The sequence below is a fragment of the Octodon degus genome, unplaced genomic scaffold (genome assembly GCF_000260255.1).
Source record: "Octodon degus isolate 3935 unplaced genomic scaffold, OctDeg1.0 scaffold00307, whole genome shotgun sequence".
NCBI classification, from domain to species: domain Eukaryota; kingdom Metazoa; phylum Chordata; class Mammalia; order Rodentia; family Octodontidae; genus Octodon; species Octodon degus.
In genome coordinates, this window is record NW_004524883.1 from 882,192 (window position 1) to 898,372 (window position 16,181).

The 16,181-nt window shown below is 51.4% G+C and overlaps 1 protein-coding gene across 2 annotated transcripts; it reads left to right on the top strand.

Annotated features, from left to right (window-relative positions):
• The first annotated feature begins 446 nt into the window (after positions 1-446).
• On the top strand, positions 447-9,752 carry Nfatc4 (nuclear factor of activated T cells 4). Of its 2 annotated transcripts, none has more exons than XM_004647472.3 (10): positions 447-840; positions 1,876-2,971; positions 4,525-4,687; positions 5,284-5,483; positions 5,840-6,012; positions 6,467-6,607; positions 7,459-7,514; positions 7,783-7,909; positions 8,065-8,655; positions 9,362-9,752. In XM_004647472.3, exons 1-10 carry the CDS (start codon positions 741-743, stop codon positions 9,427-9,429), a joined length of 2,715 nt encoding a protein of 904 aa, XP_004647529.1. In that variant the 5' UTR covers positions 447-740; the 3' UTR covers positions 9,430-9,752. The 2 variants fall into 2 exon arrangements, with proteins under 2 accessions (XP_004647529.1, XP_004647531.1); XM_004647474.2 differs by having other exon boundaries at positions 8,065-8,325.
• The last annotated feature ends 6,429 nt before the right edge of the window (positions 9,753-16,181 follow it).

Sequence of the window (16,181 nt, forward strand, 5' to 3'; positions counted from 1 at the left end):
GAAGTTCTTCCCCTTCAGAGGACGGGGCGGGAGGTGCTGATCTGGGAGGGCAGAAGGCGCAGGCAGAGCGGCCTCGCCGAGTGACTGGGAAGGAATGGCCTTTTCCTCTTCAGAGCACTCTAGAAACCTCTGCACCTCAGAGCCTGCTGGATCCAAGGCTTGGGGGAAATGGAGAAGAGAGGTGGTACTTCCAAGATTGATGCTGGCTACACAAGCCAAAAGGTCCTCCGTGGGCCCTTTGCACAGGACCCTGAAAGTGGCCTCTTTAAGGCGTTCCAACTCGGAGCCCCAAATTGAGACTAGGTAGGGTAGGGGCCGGGCTCCCTGCGGGCAATGATTGCCACAGCTTCGGGCCAATAAGCATCACTAGGGTCATATCATGGTTGAAGGGACCGTTTCCCAATTCAATTTTTTTTTTTTTTGGAGGGGGAGGGACAGAAGAGGAGGAGGGAGGGGGGATAAGGGGCGCGTGGTTTTCCCATCTCATCCCTGGAGGAGGGGCCGGAGCATCCCAGGCAGCCAATCAGAGGGAGGCGGGGGGGCCACTTTGAAGAAGTTTGGGGGAAAAAAGTTTGGAAAAGTTTCTATAATTACGAGGGGGCGTCCGGAGGGAGGCGACAGCGACGGAGGAGGGGGCGTCCCAGAGAAAGGGAGGGAGGGAGTCACTCTGGTGAAGATACGGCGGCCTCCTGCGCACCCCCTCCCGCCCGGCCTGTGACCCAGGGGCTCTGGCCGGACCCATGGGGGCGGCAAGCTGCGAGGATGAGGAGCTGGAATTTAAGCTGGTGTTCGGGGAGGAAAAGGAGGCCCCCCCGCTGGGCGCGGGGGGGTCGGGGGAAGGTTAGTGCGGGGCTGGGAAGGGGTCTTGGGAAGCGAGTGGAAGGCTTGCGGATCCTGAGCCTGAAGAATGTAGGGGAGGGGGATGAATAGGTCAGAAAAGAGGAGCGGGGGGCTAGCTGGTCTACGGAAGTGAGGCTGGGGGCCTGAGCACCACTTTCTCCTTTTTAGGTCTTGACTGGGGCGGGGGTGAGGGTGCCGCTGGCTGCGCGCCGCCTTTCGGCAAGGCCGACTGTCATTGGGATGAGGGGGGGCGGTCCCAAGAGTCGGGGGCGCAGCCTGGGGCAGGGAAGGCTTGCCCTTGGGGCTTGCGGGTCGCGGTGAGAGCCTTGGTACAGCAGACTGGACGCCCGGGGCTGGGGGCGCTCTTGGGCTGCCCCTCCCCCTCCCCTGTCTGGCCGCAGTGGGAGGCAGATGGCGGGGACCGAGCCGGGGGCGGCGGCCGCAGCTCGCACGAAATCCGCGCTGCCCGCTGCTCCCCCCTCCCCGGCCAGGCCCGGCACGCTTCGCCCCTATGGCTGCACCCTCGCCTCAGACTAGGGGGAGCGAGGGAGGAGTCACCTCTTCTCGTCACCGCAGCCGCAGGCCCCCCCCTCCAGCCTCGGGGCACGGTTGCGATGGCAACTGGGGCTTCTGCCAGCTCCATTTGGGGGTTTGGGAACCGCTGCTAATTGGGTTCATGTGTGAGTCGCCCCTAGCCCAGCCCAAAGCCTTGCTAAGCACGCCCCCAGGCCCGGCTGAAGCCTCTCTCAACCCACCTCCCTCACCTTAGGACCCGCCCCCTCTGGTACCCGAGGTCCCAGAGCCCTGGGATCAGAATGTGAGATTCTCGAGTGGGAAAAGCCTGGCACGCCTGCATCTATCTTTTCCACCTTCTGACTTCCAACTTTGTTTGCCTTGTGGCTTTGAAGGGCTCTTCAGAGATCCTTCCTAACTGGGGCAAGGGAAGCAGAGCCAGGCTTGGGTGGGCTGGTCACAGCAGAAACCCAGATGTCTTACCTGCTTCTCTCCATCTCCTTCTACCCCTCCCACTGACAGAGCTGGACTCAGAGGATGCCCCGCCATGCTGCCACTTAGCCCTGGGGGAACCCCCTCCCTATGGCGCTTCCCCTATTGGCATTCCCAGGCCTCCACCCCCTCGACCTGGCATGCACTCGCCACCGCCTCGCCCAGCCCCCTCACCTGGCACCTGGGAGAGCCAGCCTGCCCGGTCTGTGAGGCTAGGGGGACCAGGCGGGGGTACTGGGGGTGCTTGTGGCGGCCGTGTTCTCGAATGTCCCAGCATCCGCATCACCTCCATCTCTCCCACGCCTGACCCACCGGCCCCACTAGAGGATAACCCTGATGCCTGGGGGGATGGCTCCCCCAGAGATTATCCTCCACCAGAAGGTTTTGGGGGTTACCGAGAGGCAGGAGCCCAGGGCGGGGGCGCCTTCTTCAGTCCCAGCCCTGGCAGCAGCAGCCTGTCCTCCTGGAGCTTCTTCTCCGATGCCTCGGATGAAGCAGCCCTGTATGCGGCGTGTGATGAGGTGGAGTCTGAGCTGAACGAAGCAGCCTCCCGCTTTGGCCTGGGCTCCCCGCTGCCCTCGCCCCGAGCGTCCCCTAGGCCATGGACTCCGGAGGATCCCTGGAGCCTATACGGTCCAAGCCCTGGAGGCCGGGGGCCTGAGGATAGCTGGCTACTCCTCAGCGCTCCTGGGCCCACCCCAGCCTCTCCCCGGCCTGCCTCTCCTTGTGGCAAACGGCGCTATTCCAGTTCTGGAACCCCGTCTTCAGCTTCTCCAGCCTTGTCCCGCCGAGGTAGCCTGGGAGAAGAGGGGCCTGAGCCACCTCCACCACCCCCATTACCTCTGGCCCGGGACCCTGGCTCACCTGGCCCCTTTGAGTACGTGGGGGCCCCACCAGCTGAGAGTATTCCCCAGAAGACCCGGCGAACTTCAAGCGAGCAGGCAGTGGCCCTGCCTCGATCTGAGGAGACTGGCCCGTGCAATGGAAAGCTGCCTTTGGGAGCTGAGGAGGCTGTGGCTCCTCCTGGGGGTCCCCGGAAGGAGGTGGCCAGCATGGACTACCTGGCAGTGCCGTCTCCCATGGCTTGGTCCAAGGCTCGGATTGGGGGACACAGTCCCATCTTCAGGTGAGGGTTGCGTCTAGCAGCACAGCTCTTCCTATCCCCCTGGGGCAGCAGCAGGGTCGAAGACCAGTTTTAAGAAAGATCCTAGTTCCTTCCCAAATTTCAAAAGAGAACTAGAGGGAAGGAGCTCCTGCTGCTCATCTCCTTTTTACCGAACTAGTAAAATGCACCTCTTTAGAATGACAATTCACAGAAGGACAATACAAAAGTGGGCCAATCAGAAAAAGTTTCCTCCCCACTATTCTAGGAGAGCCAGCTAGGTAAAGACCAAGTCCCACAGGGTCTCCCAGGCACCAGCGCAGCCCTGTGGCAGAGTACAAATCTGAGCTAGATTTCAGCCTTCCTTTTTGGCCCTTTAGCAAAGTGCTAGCCCTATTATATTACAAGAAGTCTCCTTTGTCTAACTCTTAATTGCTAGAACCTGACCTGCTGATTTAAAAGCCTAAATGCAGAAGGGCCTGCCTGGCAAGCACAAGGTCCTGTGTTCAATTCCCAGTACAATAAATAAATAAATAAATAAATAAATAAATAAATAAATAAATATTGTATTTTGCAAACTTGCAGTTCTACCCCTTGAACTCTCCAAGAATACTGCCTGCTTCAATAGCCTTAAGCCCTTCCTGGCATGGTGGCACACACCTCTAGCCCCAGGACTTTTGAAGCTGATTCAGGAGGATTCCCACAAGTCGAGGACAACCTGGGCTATATAGTGAGCTCAAGGCCATCCCGAACTACATAGCAAGACTGTGTCCAAAAACCAGACCAAACCAAACAAACCAGCAAACAAAAAATCCCTTGAATCCTGAGATGTTAGTCTGAGCTGACTTCATGCAGGAGAAGCTCCAAGAACAGAGAACACAGGGTTCCCATAGGACAGGGTTTCACAGTCTCAGCACTACTGATATCTTCAATGGTAATTTGCTTTGTGGGGCTGAGCTGTAGCATGGCTTAGCAGCCTCCCTGGCCTCTACTCATTAGACACTAGTAATACCCTCCACTAGTTATGACATTAAAAAATGTCTCCAGATGTGCCAAATAGCACCTGGAGAGGGTTAATTACCAGAAAATCTGCTGGCCTGGGGTATCTGGGAGCAAAACAAGAAAAGTCACCTTGAGACATTTAAGTTCCTTGGAACATTACCCATCCAGCCTCAACTAGTGGAAAGAGAGCTGGCCTGGGAGCAGAAAGTGATCAGTTCTAGGCTCTGTCAGTGGCTACTTGTCTCAGCTTCTTTATTTGTAAAACAATGAGGTTTATGCCTACCACCTTTTCTGGTCTGAAGTGGCACTGCATTTTTCTGCCTGTCCAAGTCAGGGGATTAGGGTGGGCTTGTCTTCCTTCCCATCCCCAAACCCTATACTCAGAGTTGGGAACAAAGGGAATCTCAGGGTACTGTCATCATCCACATCCTCATCTCAAGGGGCTTTGTCCCCTTGCTTCTGGGCTTTTGAACTTGAAAGCTGCTGTGATTTTCTCTTTCTCCCATACTCACAGATTTAGCATGGTTCTGACTGGGATGAGGCTGCAGATGATCCGTGTTCTTCTTTCTACTCAGGACCTCTGCCCTGCCCCCTCTGGACTGGCCTCTGCCTAGTCAGTATGAGCAGCTGGAGCTGAGGATTGAGGTGCAGCCTAGAGCCCACCACCGGGCTCACTATGAGACAGAGGGCAGCCGAGGAGCCGTCAAAGCTGCTCCTGGTGGTCATCCAGTGGTCAAGGTAAGGGGCAGAGGGCAAACCTGATAGTCTGTCTCATCTCCCATCCCAGATCCCTGCAGACAGGCTCTAGCTGTATGGACCCATGGCACTGCCCTTTCCCACACTCCCTCTCAGCTCTGACCCTGCAGGCAGCCTGGGGGAGGGGCTGGAGTTGGGGGAGGAAGGGTGTGCATCAAGGACCCGGATATAATTTTTGCTCTTCTATCCTCCCACCCCCACTGGACTCATCCCATGGGACACCAGTCTCATGTCTACTCTGGAAAATGGTGGCCTGCCAGATGTGGGGGAGGGGTTCAATTGAGGCCAAAGGTCTTTGGGAGTTAGGTTTTCTCTATACTGAGTTGGTTCAGTCTTTCTTGGAGGCTCTTTCTCCTTTGTCCAGCCAAGTTTGAGCTTTATTCCAAGAATAACGCTGTGAACTCCAGGCCACGTTTTCTCCACAGCTGATACCCAGTTCCCCTGGAGAATCCCTTTCCAGGATATGCTTTATCTTTCACCATTCCCAACCCCTGGTGGATTGAAAATCCAGGAATGGATGAAGGAAGAAACATTGAGACTTTGAATGAAATGGTCTCTTGTCTATCTCTCTCTGCCAGCTCCTAGGCTACAGTGAGAAGCCGCTGACCCTCCAGATGTTCATCGGCACTGCAGATGAAAGAAACTTGCGGCCTCATGCCTTCTATCAAGTGCACCGTATCACGGGAAAGATGGTAGCTACAGCCAGCTACGAAGCTGTTGTTAGTGGTACCAAAGTGTTGGAGATGACCCTGCTTCCTGAGAACAACATGGCTGCCAAGTAAGTGTTGCTGCCCCTCATCTGCCTGAGTTAGGACCAGGGAAGCGTACTTCTTCCTGGTCCAGAAGAAGCTAGACATAGTCCTCAGAAGCTTGTTTTCAGCCTTCTCACCATCTAGAAAAGGATTTGAGGCCATCTCTGGGTCAGAAAATAGTCTTCCCAGGCACCCTTAGAAGGTCTCAGGGAGCACCAGGGATATAGCTCAGTGGCACAAGCAAGGTCCTGAGTTCAATTTCCCGTACCAAAAAAATAAAAAGAGAAGGCCTCAGGGCTTTGGATGGAGGGTGGGGCTCATCTTTTAGGGGATGTAACACTATTCTAGCTAGGAGGGTTTCCCATCTACTCTTTGCCCTCAGCATTGACTGTGCTGGAATCCTGAAGCTTCGGAATTCAGACATTGAGCTTCGGAAGGGTGAGACAGACATCGGGAGAAAAAACACACGAGTTCGGCTGGTGTTCCGAGTGCACGTACCCCAGGGCGCTGGGAAGGTCGTCTCTGTGCAGGCAGCATCAGTACCCATCGAGTGTTGTGAGCAAAGAGGCTTTGGACATCTGTCTGTCTCGTACAACTCTTTTGTCTGTGTATTTGTCACCAACCCATTTCCTCTGCATAGTATTCTGTGCCCTGTCTGCCCCAGGTACCCCTATAGAGTACTGTGGGAGTAGTGAGGGTGGGGATGTGGTTTGTGCCCGCTACAGACACTCTCGGGGCTGGTCCGGAGTGACCCTGATTCCTATCTGCCTGAGGTGGCCTGGGCACTTGTTTGGGTAACTCCCTGGTGTATTCTGTTCACTGTTTCTTCTCGAGGACTGGTCCCTTACACAGTCCACGTGAACTCATGAATACTGTTGGTTTACTTGTATCTCCGTCACTGGAGTGAGCTCACCCAGGGCCAGTGACAGGTATTCCAAAGGGGCTGGCACAGGAGGTCATCTTCTCCATGCTCAGCCCAGACCAGCCTCTTCCTTGCACCACTCTGCAGCCCAGCGCTCTGCCCAGGAGCTGCCACAGGTGGAGGCCTACAGCCCCAGTGCTTGCTCTGTGAGAGGAGGTGAAGAATTAGTACTGACTGGCTCCAACTTCCTGCCAGACTCCAAGGTGGTGTTCATTGAGAGGGGTCCTGGTGAGTACCTACCTGGGCTGGAGAGTCTGGGCAGGAAGATCTTGGGACTGGAAGGTGGAAGATCTCTGGCACTGTGACTACACTAGCAAGTTGAGCCTCAGTTTCTCTATCTGTAAGTGAGGCAGGCAGACTATGCCCCCCCCCCCTGCACTGTCTGCTTCGGGGAGTATTCTGAACAAATATAAGAAGTTTGTATCTTGTTTGTTAAAGAGGAGTCAGCCTGGAGATAAATTTTCCCCATATAGAAAAGATACATGGAGGAAGGGGTATCTCACAACCTCACAGCTTCCCTGGGGTCTCCTCAGCTATGGAACATATGATTATGAGAGTCTGTAGGGTCCCATGATGGAGCTGGAGTGATGGAAGGTATGACTGAGGGTTGCCATTGCAGCAGCCACCCTGAGGCCTTTCCCCTCATTCAGCTTTGGTCACCAGGAGCTCAGCCCCTAGACCATATTTGGCCTGCAGGCACCACATCAGAGAGTCTCCCCAGCAATTTTGGATCATTGAACTTGGGGATTCACTGCATTTTTTTTCAAGCTAGAGAACTTTCCTACCAAGCTTCCCTCGCAGCATTATTATGGGTGGGGACCCTTGGAGGAGGGTGGGAGGGTTTCAGAGTTGCCTCTGTCACTCGTTCCCTCTAGTCCCTTGGTTGGCCTTGCCATTTCCTTTAGTCTTAGATTGCCTCCCTCTACCTCAGGGACAGTTTAAAGCCCCAGACTCTGTGTGCCAGATTTCCTACAGGCATTTTGAATTGTCATTGCTCCAGGAGGAGGGAAATCATAGGGGACTAAGAGGGGGGCAGGGACCCTGGAGTTAAGCTGGAGCACTGTGTTCCCCCTGCACAGATGGAAAGCTGCAGTGGGAGGAGGAGGCCACAGTGAACCGGTTGCAGAGCAATGAGGTACCAGTGTCACTGGGGTGCCTTAGTCTGGGAGGCAGAGGGTAACAGAAGTCAGGGAATTCTCCAGAAGCTGCCCTTGCCTGTGGGAGTGAATTCCAGACCTATCTAGTCTTTCCTGGAGGAGTCCGCTACTCTGGAAGCATTTCACTAAGGAACTTTACTCTTTAGTGAATGGAAAAAGTTAGGAGGTCAAGTGTGGGTCTGGGGAAGGTCTGGGGTGACCTCTACTCTTTGAAGGCTCCCTGTGTCACCTTTTGCTTTTCTCCAGGTGACGCTGACCCTGACTGTCCCTGAGTACAGTAACAAGCGAGTGTCCCGGCCAGTGCAGGTCTACTTTTATGTTTCCAATGGGCGGAGAAAGCGCAGTCCTACCCAGAGTTTCAAGTTCCTGCCTGGTGCGCCTGTGGTGGGGGTGGAGTATGGGCAGGGTGGATGGATTCAATGCCCCATCGTGAGGGGCACAGGGATGGAGAACATGGGAAGGGAAATGTGCAGTGGGAGCACTGACAGCCTCTTACCACTGTGTCCTCTGATTTTCCCATCTTCTCAGTGATCTTCAAGGAGGAGCCCCTACTTGACTCATCTCTCCGGGGCTTCCCTTCAGCTTCAGGATCCCCCTTTGGCACTGATATGGACTTCTCACCGCCCAGGCCCCCCTACCCCTCCTATCCTAATGAAGACCCTGCTTATGAAACTCCTTACCTGTCAGAAGGCTTTGGCTATGGCACACCCCCTCTATATCCCCAGACGGGCCCCCCACCATCCTACAGACCAGGCCTGCGTATGTTCTCTGAATCCGGGGATACCACAGGTTGTGCCCGTCCACCTCCAGTCTCCTTCCTTCCCCGCCCATTCCCTAATGACCTGTATGGAGGACGAGGCTCCTCTTTTCCACTAGGGCTTCCATTCCCTCCTCCAGCCCCCTTTCGATCTCCACTACCGTCATCCCCACCACTCGAAGGCCCCTTCCCTGCCCAGAGTAGTGTTCCTCCCTTACCTGCTGAGGGATTCAATGAGATGGGGCCTGGCTATGGTCCTGGGGACCCCTCCCCAGGGGCCCCAGAGCAGGAGAAACCCAGGGGTGGCTACAGCAGCGGCTTCCGAGACAGTGTCCCTATCCAGGGCATCACGCTAGAAGAAGGTGGGTGTGGACTGGGGCTGTGCATGTGAGTGGGTGCGAGAGCATACTCTGCACATGTGCTGAGAACTAGATCTTGGCTTCTCAGAGGCTGGGCAGCCTTGGCTTCTCAGGGCTAGTTGGAGAGTCCTGGTGCCTGTGATCACCTGAGTTAATTTGGAAGGCTGCTTGGGGTAGCTGCCCCAGCCTTTCTGTGGCCTCTGCCCTCTGCTCAGATCACAAAATCTCAGAGTTAGAAGCACTGTCAGAGTCACTGCACCCAGCTCCCTGAATTTGCAGATCCAAACATTGAGTTTTGGAGCAGGCCAGTGGCTTACTGAGGTCCCTAGTCATACACAGTTTCCCTTGCCTTAGTGTCCCCTCAGCATAGTGGCTGTGGTCAGCATTGTTGATGAAAAGCTTTCCAGTTTTGCCTCTTCTTGTTCACAGTGGCTACCCCCACATTTGATCCATCTCATCTTGATTGCCTTATTGCTATAGGCCCAACCAGGAAGAGCAGGGTGGGGTGGGGGCCGTGGGGCCCACATGGATGAAATTGGGCAAGGTTTAGTTAGGAGCAGAGGTCAAGGCTCTGTAGGGAAAATGAGGCTCAGTGGAAGAGAAGCCAAGAGGTAACACAGATCAAGTTTTGCTTGGAATGAATTGGAGGTGGTGGGGAAAGGAGGGGATCTGCTCTTGGCCCAGTCTTTCAACTGCTCCTCCTTTACAGTGAGTGAGATCATTGTCCGTGACCTGAGTGGCTTTCCTGCCCCTCCTGGAGAAGAGCCTCCTGCCTGAACTGCTGCCTGGCAACTTGGCCCTAGCCTCAACCTTGCCTACTGGGGCTCCTTCCTGGGGTGCAAGCTCCAGAAACTTGGGGCCAACTCTGGTTTTTCTTTTCTCAGCTTCTGTTTGTCTTCCTGTCCCCCTGTATTCCCCCAACTGAGATGTGGTCCCCAGGCTCGGTGCTGCTTTGAAGGGCCAGGGGAGGGAGAGTATAGAAGAGAGGGGATGGGGGTAGAGACTGAGGCCCAGTGCCAGAACTGACCAGGGTGAAGACAGTGTCCAGACTGTGTGCAGGCTATGGTGCTGGGAGGCTGGGGACAACTTGGTGGGCAATAAATTGGTCACTGACTAGTACTTCTGGCTCCAGAGCTCTTTGGAGAGAGGGGTGGTACAGTTTACTCCTGCCCTGGACCAAGGAGGCTGGGGAGTTGGAGAGAGAAAGTGTGGCTGGGCACAAGGCAGCCCAAGGAGCTTCTCAGTGAAGGGGCACTGGGGAGCATGAAGGTGGTCTAGGGGGTCCTCCCTGAGGCCATAGTTGAGGGCTAGGACTTGAGTAGCCTTCTCCATTCTCTCTTTTCTGGTGTTCAGAAAAGAACTTGGGGATGGGGCCCGGTAATCTTTGTTTTTTCAGATTTCTTTGTCCTGCTTCCACCACCAATGAATCTGATTCATAAACAAGGTGGGGAAACATTAGACTAGTTACTCTCATTTACGGAAGAAGCATCTAGGTTCAGAAAGTTGGAAAGAGAGCTGGGGATATAGCTCAGTGGCAGAGAACCTGCCTGGCAAGCTCAAGGTTAGGAGTTCAATTCCCGGTAAAACACACACACACACACACACACACACACACACACACACACACACAGACAAGGGCTTGTTCAGGGTCACATGGCTAATCTGCAGCAGATGGCTGGTACACTTCTGGTCTCCTGCCCCCAGCTGCAGGCTCACATTCTCAGGCCCTGATGCAGGATGCGTAGGCCCTGAGGCTCATTCCTTGAAGTGAGGGAGGGGATGACGAAGAGCCGGTGAGCATCAGTGCACACTCTGGAGTCTTTTTCCCTTGGAAGACACCCTGGAACGCTTTGTGCTTCATGGGTGACTATCGGAAGCCAAACAGCCTCCCTAGCAGCTCTGAGGCCCAAAATGTCTTATGGGTTCTTGACTTGTCCTCTAGAGACACCCCTGCTGGTACGCACGCAGCTATCCACTGGCCCAGGCCAGAAAGCTGCTCTGTTCTGTCTTGTTGGCTGGTGAGTTCTATAAAGTCAGACTGTATCTGCTCACCTAGAGCCTGGCCCAGACAGTAGGCACGGAGCACTGCTAGCTTGACTGCGTAGTTCCACTGCAGGGGATTGTGAGCAGAGGACTCAGAACCAGTACTGGGGAAACGCTCACGTTAAGGCATCTGGCGCTTCACTATGCCCAGTGATCCAGATGGTCCTGGCAAGTTCCAGGAGCATACAGGTGAGTGTGACAGAAGCTGGCTGTGGATTGGAGGACGAGAGAATCCGGGTGATCCCCTGTCCTGTTGCTGCCTTGCAGTACAATTCCTTATTTCCCTGACAAACTGATGCAAACCCAAATGACATCATGTGACTGGCTCACTAAGCCCTGGTGGCTTTTCAAAGGTCTCTTCCTGCCTCTGGCCAGAGTCCTTACCACATAATCATCATGTCAGAGGGCATGAGTGTCACATCTAGCGTTCTTAATCTCCACCCTCTCTCAAGATTTCCGACAGGGTGTGTCAGTCTCTGTGAGAATGAAAAGTTGTCACAATGAGGAACCATTTAGTTTTCTGTGAGGGCACTGCCTTTCGTTCATTATGAAACACTTATTGAGCAGCTACTAATCGCCAACCCCTTCTTCATCTCATGGGGCTACAGTATGAAAGCTCATTCTAGTTCAATAACTCAACTCAGTAAATATTTCCTATATAGAGGATACTATCCCATCTTGGAAGGGAAGTGTCAGTGAACCATTCTCCTACAGGACGTAGAGGGAACAGAACACAGGCACTTTACCCAGGTATAGTGGAGGTTCAATGACTTCTAAATTATGACCTGCAGAATGACTAGGAGTTGATTAGGCTAAGACTAGGGAAAAGACAGGCCAGGCAAAGTGACCAGAGTAGGCAAAGTCCTGGAGGGTGAGGCAGGTGGGGAAGGCTGACATGTCAAGGGCCTGACATGCTTTGAAAATGAAATGGGCTGGGGAGGCAGGTTAAGTTCTGGAGTGGGCATTTGTAAGGAATACCTGGAGAGGGAGGCAAGGCTGGATTCTGAAGGATGTTTAGCCTGCTAGGGAATGTAGTTATCCATGGGTGCTGGGAGCTCTCCTATTAGACATTAGGTCTTCAGTTGGAAATGATACAGTAGATCCATCGTAATTTTTTCCCCTCACTTTGTTCCTACATCTACTTCCTTGTGACTCCTCTGCCAGGGGCTTGATCTGCCTCTGGGCCCACACTGTACAAGCCTGACATTTCAGTTCAGTAGATGTGGGCTGCCTTCTAGGGCCTTTGCCTGTTGTCATCCTGGCACTTTATAAACACTGTCTTTTCCCAGAAACCCTCTCTGATACTGTAGTTCAAGAGAGAAGAAGCCTGGGTCTCCACCTGGAACCAGGGAAGACCTCTTGGCTGGGGTTGCTCAAAAGTGTCTTCTGAGGATTATTTGCACTTGAAGTACTGGGGAGACTTGTTGGGAAGTTGTTTTTCATTTTTAATGCAGACTCCTGGGTGCCTTCTCATCTGCACTGTTGGATGCTTGGTGGGTGGAGCTCAGGCATCTTCATTCTAAAACACTAGGTGATTGTTCAACACAGGAAAGTTTGAAAACTAAAGTCATCTGCCAGTTAAGTGTCAGACTTTAACATAACTTCTTTGTGCCCTTCTCCAAATCTTATCTGGGCATCCATAGGTGGAGGATCATCTGAAAAAGTGAAATTGGGGGAAAGGAAGAGCACACACATTCCTCACCAGACTCTGTTTTGTTATTCAGACATAACATCCTGCAGCTGTTTGTGGAACTTGTGCAGTCTTCTCTGGCTACAACTCTGAGCCTCCGAGATGGTAGGGGGCTTGGTCAACCATGTGTGTGACCTTTGCTGTGTCACCCAAACCTACCTGGGCCCTAGATGCCTAATCCATCAATCTTTATCGAGCTTTTGCTATGTATCAACCCCTGTGAAGGTACTAGGGACACAGTGGTGGTGAGACAAATACAATTCATTTCCTGTAGGAACTTAAAGTTTAAAAGACACTTTCAGAATGACATGTAATATCAGGTCAGTACTCGGGACTTTGCGATCTCAGAGAAGGGGCACTTAATCTGCCCTCTCCCTTTGCTTCTGTATAGTGATGGGAGATGATTGTGTTTGGAGATAATTTGTTCAATAGTGAGGAATAAGATGTGCTCTGAAATAACCAGATATCCCTAAAGTCAGTTTCTTGAGATAAAGGGTATCCAGAATATAGGTTTGTTGTGCAGTCTTTGGGTAGAGATGGAGTGTCTCTCTATGTTTCCTCTGAGGAATCTAGTTAAGCCTCAGTGTATCTAAGCAGTCTGCTCCACTTCAAGGCAAGAATCTGGGGACCAAGGTTAGGCAAGGTGCCATTTTAATGGCTGGGAGCCAGTGCACTTTTATATTCTATGGGGTTGCTTTTAGTCTTTTCTAAGTGTCTTCACTTCCTAGGGCTGCCCTATCAAAGCACTATACACTGGATGGATTAAACAAATAAATTTATTGTCTCAATTCAGGACACGAGAAGTATGAAACCAAGTTGTTGGCTGGGTGAGTTTCTGCTGGATGTCCTGAGAGAGAATCTGTTCTCTGCCTGTATCCCAGCTTTTGATGATTGTTGGCAAACTTTTGTGTTTCTTGGCTTGTAAAGCCATCAATCAAATCTCTGCTTCTAATGTCACATGGTGCCCTGCCCTATGTCTTCTGTGTCTCTGCATCCGCGTCTCTTTCTCTCTGCTCATTGGGCTTAAGGCCCTAATGCAGCTTGGCTTCATCTTAACATGAATGCATCTCCAAGCATCCTGTTTCTAAATAAGGTCATATTTATAGGTACTCAGCATGTCGTGAATGTCTTGCAAAGTGTTATATCAATCATTCCAATGTCAGTTAGGTAGAGATGCCTATGGCTGGGCCCAAGTGGGGAAGGAGAAAGCATTGTCGACCTCAGTATGACAGTTGCAGCCATGACTTATGGCAAAGGAGACGGGAGGAGGGAAGAGTATGAATTTTAAGACCAGCTCCTCAGGAGATCTTCCTTTGCCTGCTGTCTTTCCATAATCTTGACATTATTTTCTTTGAGATGTTGGTTGATTGTAGGTTTATTTTTTCAAACTACATTTCTAAACAGAAATTAGCAAGATGAAAAAAAGAGTGAGCCATTAAAGAAGATGAGGATTTTTGGAGAGCATTCATATATTAGACGACTTGAGGAATCCTCAAGTAAATAAATCTTTGTTTAGCTACTGTGTAAGCCAGTGTTTCCCCAATGTATTTCATTGTGCAGTTGCTTTTTTGTAAGTCAATAGTTTAGTAATTATTGTAGCATAATATAATAACATTTTGCCCCAAAACTTAGTATCTTAAAATGACAAGGAGTTTTCTCTCAGTTTCTGGGGTTAGAATTTTAGGTGTGACTTGGCTGAGTGGCTTTGGCTTGGAGTCTTTTGTGAGGTCTCAGTCACCTAGCACTTTAGTGGATCCATTTCCCAGTGGTTTATTCATATGGCTGGCAAGTTGGTGCTGCTTTTTGGCAGGAGGGTGCAGCTCCTCTCCTGGACCTCTCCGCAAGGACCACTGGAGTGTCTTCATGACAAAGCAGTCAGCTTCCCCCACACCAGCACTACAAAGAACCACAGTGGAAACTTTATAACTGAGACTTGGAAGTTACATAGCCACCTCCATCACACCCGGTTGGTCACCCAGACCAGCCCTGATTCAATGTGAGAATTCAGGTAGTTGAGGGTAACATGGGACAATCTTGGAAGCTTAATGTGACAAATATTCATTCATTCACCAACTATTAACTAGTATGCTTTATATGCCAGCCGTTGTTCTAAACACTGAAGATAGAACAATGAACTCAACATATTCCTCAGGGAGGTCACAGTCCAGTGATACCTTATTCAACATCTGCTTGAGACAATTTATGAAATTCTGCTTCACAGGGAAGCAGGGGAGAGTAAGAGGAGTAAGCAAGGATTTTTAGAGGAGTAAGCAAGGATTATAAAAACAGAATGACAAATGCTAAGACGAAGTTTTGGGAACCATGAATTATAAATTGACATAGTATCTGTCCTAGGCCCTACTTGCCCTGCCTTGTGAGTGATTTCAGAATGTGGAAATCCCACTTCGTCTTGGGTACCACTGAGATCTTGATGGTCAGTGAAGCTGTGAAGCTCACAGAGCAAGATGAGGTCAGCTGAGGACAATCCAGGGAAAATCAGTTCCCAGGTATGAGGGTGAATCTTGTTCCTGTAGGATGTGAAATCTGGTCGTTCAACTATTGTGTCGGTGCTGTTCCAGATACGCCCCTCCCTCTATACTGGCTGGAAAAACAGTGGTAGCTGGAGATTCTTGGTCTTTGTACCCAGAAAGCATTGATCATCCCCAAGCCCTATTTCCTTATAGTTCTTATCTCTTGCTCTCTTTCTTTATCACTGTGCCCTGTAACTCTATGTAGGAGACTGGGGACTCACTGCAGGGGTTCCTGATAACTGGCATTGTGTAAAGTTCCCCAATAATGAAAGAATTTACATGACCATGGAAATGGGCTCCTGACCTACACTTGGGTGACAGCGATGACTTCTAGGAATAAATGACATATGGAGCAAGTCAAGCAAAGTAGAAATGAAGGTGAGAAAAGAAGGCCGCAGGGAGAAAGACAGCATATATAATACCCCAAAGCTTGAGATAGCTGGGGCATTGAAAGCGTTATGTAAGGCAGGAAATCCATGTGTAGCTGGGGGAGGGGTGCAAAGTGTTGAAAGATGAGGTTGGATTTCATGATAGACTGTGGGAGGGAAAGGACAGGTGATAGTCATGATGGTATCCATGTAGTGTCAGTCACAGTGATAAGAAAGGACAGAAGGAGGGGAGAAGAATAGATGCGGAATATAGAGGTTCAGGTTGGGTGTAAAATGAAGCTGTTTGCTCACATGGAACTTGAGCTGCATCTGGGTTGTTGTGAGCCTGTTGCAGGGTAGCAATTTTGCAGCTACTTTATGTACATGCAAGCATGGAAGAAATACGTAAATTGTAATTAACAGGAAACACTTTTATCACTGTTAGGACATCAGGGCCTGACACTCAGGAGAGAGCCACAGACACCATATATGGAGAGAGAGCAATTGAATGTGTCGGCGATCACCTGAGGTCATCCAGGGGATGAGGACAGAGTTCAGGGCACTGCCATGAAGAAGAGCTATATTTAAGGGGTGGTCAGAGAAAGAAGATGCTGCCAAAGAGAGCAGACCCTCTAGAGAAGTAGGAAGAAAGCCAGAAGAGTATAAGTTGCTAGAAATGAGGGAAGGGAGTTCATCAGGAAGGAGGAGGATGCAAAGAAGATTGTTAGCCATTTTGGACTTTGGTGAGAGTTGTCTGGTGGAAAGAACAGAGTCTGACAGCTGAGGAAATGTGAAATGTGAGCAAATTGAGACTCCCAAGGATTGATTGATTGATTGACTGATTGATTTTTTTTTCCTTTTTTTTCTTCTCCCAAGGATTTCAAAAGAGAATTTGTT